The following is a 9,673-nucleotide window of genomic DNA, read 5'->3' as shown; positions in this document are numbered from 1 at the left end:
TATCATCGAATCACAGCCTACTTCGCCAAACGGGTGATGATTTATCAAAAGCGCATTTGCGAAAAAAAGCACAATCATTGCACCAATGTACCCAACCATAAACATCAATGCCTTTCTTAAAATCAATACACAAGTATATGTTTTTAAACCTGCATATTTAGTTAAGAAATTCATGTTAGCAGGCAATATTACCTAGGGAAATTGTGTCACTTCTCTTGCGTTCAGTGAAAGCAGAGTCAGGGTATATGCAGCAGTTTGGGCCGCCTGGCTCGTTGCGAACTGTGTGAAGACCATTTCTTAATAACTAAGACCGTAATTCATTTGCAAGAATTTTACATAATTATGACATAACATTGAAGGTGGTGCAATGTAACAGCAATATTTAGACTTAGGGTTGCCACCCATTCGATAAAATACGTAACGGTTCCGTATTTCACTGAAAGAATAAACATTTGTTTTCCAAATTATAGTTTACAGATTTGACCATATTCATGACCTAAGGCTCGTATTTCTATGTGTTTATTATAATTAAGTCTATGATTTGATAGAGCAGTCTGACTGTGTGGTGGTAGGCAGCAGCAGGCTCGTTCAAACAGCACTTTCCTGTGTTTGCCAGCAGCGCTTCAAAATGCTTGAAGCACAGGGCTGTCTATGACTTCAAGCCTATCAACTTCCGAGATTAGGCTGGCAATACTAGTGCCTATAAGAACATCTAATAGTCAAAGGTATATGAAATACCAATAGTACAGAGATAAATAGTCCTATAATTCCTACAATCTAAAACTTCTTAATTGGGAATATTGAAGACTCATGTTAAAAGGAACCACCAGCTTTCATATGTTCTCATGTTCTGAGCAAGGAACTTAAACGTTAGCTTTTTTACATGGCACATACTGCACTTTTACTTTCTTCTCCAACATTGTATTTGCATTAATTAAACATATTTCATTATTTATTTGAGACTAAATTGATTTTATTTATGGATTATATTAAGTTAAAATAAAAGTATTAATTCAGTACTGTTGTAATTGTCATTATTACACACACATGTATACATATTAAAACATTTATTTTTATTTTTTTAAAGTCAGATTAATCGGTATTGAAAACGTATAATCGGTCGACCTCTATTAAAAACCCTTCTTTAACTTGTCTCCTTCCCGTCATCTACACTGACTGAAGTGGATTTAATAGGTGACATCAATAAGGGATCACAGGATTCACCTGGTCAGTCTGTCATGGAGAGAGAAGGTGCTCCTCATGTTTTGTACACTGTACATTTTGGGTTCTGACAGTTGAACTAATCTCATGGAAGCAGTTATATTCTTCAAGAATCAATATATCATTAAAGGAATAGTTCACTATTTTACGACTTGATGTTACATGGTTTCTCACCATGATAGTAGTCTACTGGCCAGGATAAACTAATCCATGGTTCAGTTATTTAAACAGCTACTACAAACTTCAGCTACTGTAACTAGCCACCCCATTACTGTAACTAGCCATCCCGGAACAGGGCTCCGGGCAGCCGAGCGGAAATGGAGGAAAACTCGCCTCCCTGCGGACCTGGCATCCTTTCACTCCCTCCTCTCTACATTTTCCTCCTCTGTCTCTGCTGCTAAAGCCACTTTCTACCACTCTAAATTCCAAGCATCTGCCTCTAACCCTAGGAAGCTCTTTGCCACCTTCTCCTCCCTCCTGAATCCTCCTCCTCCCCCCCCTCCTCCCTCTCTGCAGATGACTTCGTCAACCATTTTGAAAAGAAGGTCGACGACATCCGATCCTCGTTTGCTAAGTCAAACGACACCGCTGGTTCTGCTCACACTGCCCTACCCTATGCTCTGACGTCTTTCTCCCTCTCTCTCCAGATGAAATCTCGCGTCTTGTGACGGCCGGCCGCCCAACAACCTGCCCGCTTGACCCTATCCCCTCCTCTCTTCTCCAGACCATTTCCGGAGACCTTCTCCAGACCATTTCCGGAGACCTTCTCCCTTACCTCACCTCGCTCATCAACTCATCCCTGACCGCTGGCTAAGTCCCTTCCGTCTTCAAGAGAGCGAGAGTTGCACCCCTTCTGAAAAAACCTACACTCGATCCCTCCGATGTCAACAACTACAGACCAGTATCCCTTCTTTCCTTTCTCTCCAAAACTCTTGAACGTGCCGTCCTTGGCCAGCTCTCCCGCTATCTCTCTCAGAATGACCTTCTTGATCCAAATCAGTCAGGTTTCAAGACTAGTCATTCAACTGAGACTGCTCTTTTCTGTATCACGGAGGCGCTCCGCTCTACTAAAGCTAACTCTCTCTCCTCTGCTCTCATCCTTCTAGACCTATCGGCTGCCTTCGATACTGTGAACCATCAGATCCTCCTCTCCACCCTCTCCGAGTTGGGCATCTCCGGCGCGGCCCACGCTTGGATTGCGTCCTACCTGACAGGTCGCTCCTACCAGGTGGCGTGGCGAGAATCTGTCTCCTCACCACGCGCTCTCACCACTGGTGTCCCCCAGGGCTCTGTTCTAGGCCCTCTCCTATTCTCGCTATACACCAAGTCACTTGGCTCTGTCATAACCTCACATGGTCTCTCCTATCATTGCTATGCAGACGACACACAATTAATCTTCTCCTTTCCCCCTTCTGATGACCAGGTGGCGAATCGCATCTCTGCATGTCTGGCAGACATATCAGTGTGGATGACGGATCACCACCTCAAGCTGAACCTCGGCAAGACGGAGCTGCTCTTCCTCCCGGGGAAGGACTGCCCGTTCCATGATCTCGCCATCACGGTTGACAACTCCATTGTGTCCTCCTCCCAGAGCGCTAAGAACATTGGCGTGATCCTGGACAACACCCTGTCTTTCTCAACTAACATCAAGGCGGTGGCCCGTTCCTGTAGGTTCATGCTTTACAACATCCGCAGAGTACGACCCTGCCTCACACAGGAAGCGGCGCAGGTCCTAATCCAGGCACTTGTCATCTCCCGTCTGGATTACTGCAACTCGCTGTTGGCTGGGCTCCCTGCCTGTGCCATTAAACCCCTACAACTCATCCAGAACGCCGCAGCCCGTCTGGTGTTCAACCTTCCCAAGTTCTCTCACGTCACCCCGCTCCTCCGCTCTCTCCACTGGCTTCCAGTTGAAGCTCGCATCCGCTACAAGATCATGGTGCTTGCCTACGGAGCTGTGAGGGGAACGGCACCTCAGTACCTCCAGGCTCTGATCAGGCTCTACACCCAAACAAGGGCACTGCGTTCATCCACCTCTGGCCTGCTCGCCTCCCTACCACTGAGGAAGTACAGTTCCCGCTCAGCCCAGTCAAAACTGTTCGCTGCTCTGGCCCCCCAATGGTGGAACAAACTCCCTCATGACGCCAGGACAGCGGAGTCAATCACCACCTTCCGGAGACACCCGAAACCCCACCTCTTTACGGAATACCTAGGATAGGATAAAGTAATCCTTCTCACCCCCCCCCCCCTTAAAAGATTTAGATGCACTATTGTAAAGTGGCTGTTCCACTGGATGTCATAAGGTGAATGCATCAATTTGTAAGTCGCTCTGGATAAGAGCGTCTGCTAAATGACTTAAATGTAAATGTAATTACAATAGAAGTGATGGGGGCATATGAGCATATTTTTATTTATTTATGGCCAAATCAGCTTTAACTAACATCAAACCAAATATGGAGTTGATTTTAAATTGGTTTCAGGTGATTTGGACATCTTTTTTTAAAACATGCTCAAATCTCTTCCATTGATTGTTAGCTAGCTTGTGGTGGGTAAGGTTAGCTGAATTTTGTAGTGGCCTTCAAAGAAAACCGAACTATGATTACAGTCGTGGCCAAAGGTTTTGAGAATAACACAAATATTAATTTTCAAAGTCTGATGGCAATTTGCATATACTCCAGAATGTTATGAAGAGTGATCAGATGAATTGCAATTAATTGCAAAGTCCCTCTTTGCCATGCAAATGAACTGAATCGCCAAAAAACATTTCCACTGCATTTCAGCTGTGCCACAAAAGGACCAGCTGACATCATGTCTGTGATTCTCTCGTTAACACAGGCATGAGTGTTGACGAGGACAAGGCTGGAGATCCCTCTGTCATGCTGATTGAGTTTGAATAACATACTGGAAGCTTCAAAAGGAGGGTGGTGTTTGGAATCATTGTTCTTCCTCCGTCAAACATGGTTACCTGCAAGGAAACACGTGCCGTCATCATTGCTTTGCACAAAAAGGGCTTCACAGGCAAGGATATTGCTGCCGGTAAGATTTCACCTAAATCAACTATTTATTGGATCATCAAGAACGTCAAGGAGAGCGGTTCAATTGTTGTGAAGAAGGCTTTAGGGCGCCCAAGAAAGTCCAGCAAGCACCAGGACCATCTCCTAAAGTTGATTCAGCTGTGGGATCGGGGCACCACCAGTACAGAGCTTGCTCAGGAATGGCAGCAGGCAGGTGTGAGTGCATCTGCACGCACAGTGAGGCAAAGACTTTTGGAGGATGGCCTGGTGTCAAGAAGGGCAGCAAAGAAGCCACTTCTCTCCAGGAAAAACATCAGGGACAGACTGATATTCTGCAAAAGGAACGGAGATTAGACTGCTGAGGACTGGGGTAAAGTCATTTATTCTGATGAATCCCCTTTCCGATTGTTTGGGGCATCCGGAAAAAAGGTTGTCAGGAGAAGACAAGGTGAGCACTACCATCAGTCCTGTGTCATGCCAACAGTAAAGCATCCTGAGACCATTCATGTGTGGGGTTGCTTCTCAGCCAAGGGAGTGGGTTCACTCACAATTTAAAAAAAAAAGAATGGTACCAACACATCCTCCGAGAGCAACTTCTCCCAACCATCCAGGAACAGTTTGGTGACGAACAATGCCTTTTCCAGCATGATGGAGCACCTTGCCATTAGGCAAAAGTGATAACTAAGTGGCTCGGGGAACAAAACATCAATATTTTGGGTTTATGGCCAGGAAACTCCCCAGACCTTAATCCCATTGAGAATTTGTGGTCAATCCTCAAGAGGCGGGTGGCCAAACAAAAAAAAAAAAAAACATTCTGACAAACTCCAAGCATTGATTACGCAAGAATGGGCTGCCATCAGTCAGGATGTGGCCCAGAAGTTAATTGACAGCATGCCAGGGAAGATTGCAGAGGTCTTGAAAAAGAAAGGTCAACACTGCAAAAATTTACTCATTGCATCAACGTCATTATTGTCAATAAAAGCCCTCGACACTTATGAAATGCTTGTAATTATAGTTCAATATTCCATAGTAACATCTGACATATCTGAAGACACTGAGGCAGCAGACTTTGTGAAAATTAATATTTCTGTCATTCTCACCTTTTGGCCACGACTGTACATTCTCTTGGCCCATCACAGGAGGTTTGTGGCACCTTAATTGGGGGGGCTCATGGTAATGGCTGGAGTGGAGTATTATCAAATACATGGTTTCCATGTGTTTGATGCCATTCCATTTAGGCAGTTCCAGACATTTATGAGCTGTTCTCCCATAGACTACCCAGACCCATAGACTACTTTCAAGGTGACGAACCATCTAACAAAGTTGTAAAATACCGCTTTAAGTTAACAAAATGAATGTAACAACTAAGGAGTCTAGCTTTAAATTCATCAATGGCTAACCTAATGCAAAAACGGTCTTAAGCAGATATATAGCCTTTCCTGGAAACCAGATTTTGAATTACATTGAATTTTAAGTAGGGCAACATTTGCATTTGAGTCAGGAAAGTTTCCTCACAACCTCTACAAGCCAGAATGTTGAATACAATTATTTAATGTACTTTATCGATTGTCCGTGCAGTTGAAAGTATAATTCCATCCAACTTTTCAAAGTACTGGTAATGCAGTCATTTATATCACCTTATGCATACGTTTACATGGTTCTGCACATGCTTTAGGTGATATAAATTGTAACACAGCGCTTTGAAAAGTTTGTTATTATTCTTTCCTGTGAATGTTGAGTCACATTCCTACCGACAAAATTACCAACCGCATGGACAACCCGTAAAGTACATTTCAATATAATTTTATTCAACATCCTGGCATGTTGAGGTTATGAGGAAAGTTTCCTGACTCAAAACACTAATTTCTGCCAGACATAAAATTCACTGGAATTCAACGTAGGGTTTCCAGTAAATCGTTCAACAGCCTGTAGTACTATCTGATGTAATTCCATCAACTGTTATTTGAAAATGTTATGGGATACGCAATTGTTTAAAGTTTTGGTGGCGACCCTTTGAGTGTGGCTTTAAGAGAAAGAAAGGCACCTCCCACATGTTGCTTTTCGTCCATGCTACAGGTTGTCCACCTGTACTTCTTGCTCTGACTGTATCGGCAGCCACACTGCTCGCACAGTCTTTTCAAAGGAGCAGAATAAACGAAAACCTCCGAGTTGCCTCGACTCACGTGCCCAAAAACTCCGCCCTCGCATTTATGTCAAGAAACATTTAACTCGAGACGTCGTCACAGCTCGAAAAAACACCGGGGAATATAGGCTATTCAAGTGAAGCGGCGACCGCCACGTAGGCTACAGTGTGGGGGAAAGGAGTTTACCTGTGTTGTTGTAAAACATGTTAGACCCGTCCTCCAGCGAAGACTCGGGAGGAGAAATTGACGAGGACACTGAAGTTCCAAAAGACTCCCCCCAAAAGCCTTTGACTTCCTCCGGGCAAGGAGGTAAACATAAACGACCACCTGCGGACCAACCACAAGCCGAAAGTCATTCTGTCGGAGACGAGCAGAAAAATGAGAAAGAACGACTTCAGAAAGAGGAAGCTGAGCGGAAAAGTAAACTACAGATTTATGTATTTGTGTTGCGATGTATAGCATACCCTTTCAATGCCAAACAACCCACGGATATGGCACGCAGGCAACAGAAGGTGAGTGATCGCAAATAAACGCACGGTCACAGCGAACACCTTTCAAAGTAGCCAATTGAATCACAAGTACCTGCTTTCCTTTCAAGTTTAGCGCTCCACTGCCAGCCAGGCGAGGTGAAACAGTTTCACCCAACTTGATGCAAATTTAAAGCGTCAATTGGTAGTTGAAACATGTAATCCTCGACATTGTAATGTTAAAAAGCTGAGTGGGGGCTGGAGAAATGGAACCACTCAAATGCATAGACAGTTATGGATGCAAGGACTGACATATAAACATTATACATTTAATATTGTTTTAAGGCTATACAATGTTTGTTTACATTCCTTTATTTTACAAACATTTGCGTAAAACAAGTTTATATTTTGTGTTCTGATGGGGTTCGACAGTGAGCTGAGACAAATGATTCTTGAAGTATTTCATTTATAAATAAGTCCCGAAATGGGTGTAGCTACACAAATTGCCCATTTTAACCCATGTATGCAAATAACATATCAGAAGATCTGCAACTCATAGCTTTTTCCATAATTATTGAATACACGTAAGCCTAAAAGTTGAGGGAGCGTTGTACTTTTTTTTATTTTTTATCTTCAAATGCCTTCATTTGTTGTGACAGGGATGAGTGCAGGTGTCATCAACATCCTTTGCTCCCGAACATAAAATGAATGAATGATGGATGCTTAATATGGTAAATATTAGAGCCCTACATTGGCTATTGAACATTTCTTGAGTGCTTAAAAACAGATTAAATCTATTTGCAGACAAATTTATTATTTTAGATATGGCCATTGACTCCTAAACTTTGGTTTGACGCCATGCCCAAGCGCTCAACAAAGCTCACAATCTATTTTTAAAGAATTCACTCACCGGCTCTGCGATATTCTTCTTGGAGCCAGGCCAGCAACTGTTTATTTTCTACGCAAGTAATTCTGATATGCACCTGCCATCACATTAGTGGAAATGTCCATTAGGGCATGTATTTCACACCTTGGTCACATCCAGAGAGCGAGAGAGGTGTCTGCTTGACTTAGAAGGGGGAAAAAAATAGGTCTTATTTGCGCTCAAACAAAGGCAAAAAAATACTGCTTCTCACAGCGCTCATGCATAAACCCCCCAGGATCGTAATTCATTGAGCGAAGTGGAACCGCTGGAGCGCTTGTATTGATTTTGGTGTTGTATTATGAAAACACCTAAAATCCCATGAGCCCAATGGAAAGAGGCAACTGGTGGAGACATTGTGTTATAGGGAAGGGCCAGTGTTGGGATTGAGTCCAAATTAGCACATGGAGGAATCCTCAGAGAGATTAGAGAAGTAGGTTCACTTGGTTTGCATAGTCTTCTGCTGCTGCTGCATTCCTGTTCTATGTCCATCTTCCTTACAGTAAACACATTTCACCCTGGCTCACTTGATGGACAGAATTATTTTAAGTCACTGACCATGACAAACGGATGTCTTACTGTGTGTGTGTGTGTGTGTGCTTCCACTTGCAGGGCCACGACACTACTTGTATCCAACTCCTTTTTTCACTGCCATCCCAGCTGACCACAGCGAATTGGTGCTCTCTTTGCCGCAGTGGGGCGGCAGGTAGCTTAGTGGTTAGAGTGTTGGACTAGTGACCGAAAGTTTGCAAGATTGAATCCCTGAGTTGACAAGGTAAAAATCTGTCGTTCTGCCCCTGAACAAGGGAGTTAGCCCACTGTTCCTAGGTCGCCATAGAAAATAAGAATTTGTTGCCTAGTTAAATAAAGGTAAAATAAAAAAGTTGTCTAGCTTCCATGGTTTAATGATAATTGAGCCATCAAACCCACAGGGCCATTTGATTACATGTTCAGGAGTCTTATGGCTTTGGGGTAAAAATTGTTGAGAAGCCTTTTTGTCCTTGATTTGGCTCTCCGGTACCGCTTGCCATGCGGTAGTAGAGAGAACAGTATATGACTGGGGTGGCTGGGGTCTTTGACAATTTTTAGGACCTTCCTCTGACACTGCCTGGTGTAGAGGTCCTGGATGGCAGGTAGCTTCACCCCAGTGATGTACTGGGCTGTACGCACTACCCTCTAGTGCCTTGCGGTCAGAGGTAGAGAAATTGCCGTACCAGGCAATGATGCAAACAGTCAGGATGCTCTCGATGTTGCAGCTGTAGAACCTTTTGAGGATCTCAGGACCCAAGCCAAATCTTTTTAGTTTCCTGAGGGGGAATAGGCTTTGTCGTGCCCTCTTCATGACTGTCTTGGTGTGTTTGGACCATTGTAGTTTTGTTGTTGATGTGGACACCGAAGAACTTTAACCTCTCAACCTGCTCCACTACAGCCCCATCGGGGGCGTGCTCGGTCCTCCTTTTCCTGATCAGGCCTACCACTGTTGTGTCATCTGCAAATTTAATGATGGTGTTGGAGTCGTGAGATTGAGATTTATAACTTTGTGGCTGTGGTAACTAGTGACGATCCTATTGCTGTCCCTCACTAGCCCCCATGTCTTGTCTCCAGAGAGATTTTAGACACAATCAAACCCTGGTCTTGGCAATGGAGATAAACTGACTCTCCTACATCGTTGTTGTTCAAAGAAAACGTCATGTCCAATGATATCAATCAAAAGCCTTCCGTGGATCATCTTTTTTTCTGGAACCATTGTATAATTCCTGGGGATATTGCAGGTTTGATAAGTTTACCGTAACTGGAGAAACCAGCTCTACTGCATCAGTCTCCTCCTTATTTGCGTAGTTGACTCGTTGTAGTGGGACTGAAGTAGTCACGTGCTGACTAGCCATCTCAGTATCTCTATCTGAC

At 43.9% G+C, this 9,673-nt stretch overlaps 1 protein-coding gene across 7 annotated transcripts in view; it reads left to right on the top strand.

Annotated features, from left to right (window-relative positions):
* Positions 1 to 6,313: 6,313 nt before the first annotated feature.
* Positions 6,314 to 9,673, top strand: part of LOC118358779 (calcium-dependent secretion activator 2) — a 274,241-nt gene continuing 270,881 nt past the window's right edge. For 2 of the 7 annotated variants that reach the window (XM_052480603.1, XM_052480605.1), the window contains exon 1: positions 6,315 to 6,891. In XM_052480603.1, the coding sequence (XP_052336563.1) occupies positions 6,583 to 6,891 (309 nt within the window). In that variant the 5' untranslated portion in view covers positions 6,315 to 6,582. Of the gene's footprint in view, positions 6,892 to 9,673 lie in introns of all 7 variants that reach the window. The other 5 variants (XM_052480602.1, XM_052480601.1, XM_052480607.1 and 2 more) reach the window with 4 other exon arrangements.

This window comes from Oncorhynchus keta, chromosome 26 (genome assembly GCF_023373465.1).
Source record: "Oncorhynchus keta strain PuntledgeMale-10-30-2019 chromosome 26, Oket_V2, whole genome shotgun sequence".
Classification (NCBI taxonomy): Eukaryota; Metazoa; Chordata; class Actinopteri; order Salmoniformes; family Salmonidae; genus Oncorhynchus; species Oncorhynchus keta.
Note: the sequence above shows the minus strand (reverse complement) of the source record. Positions and strands in the feature narration are given on the sequence as shown.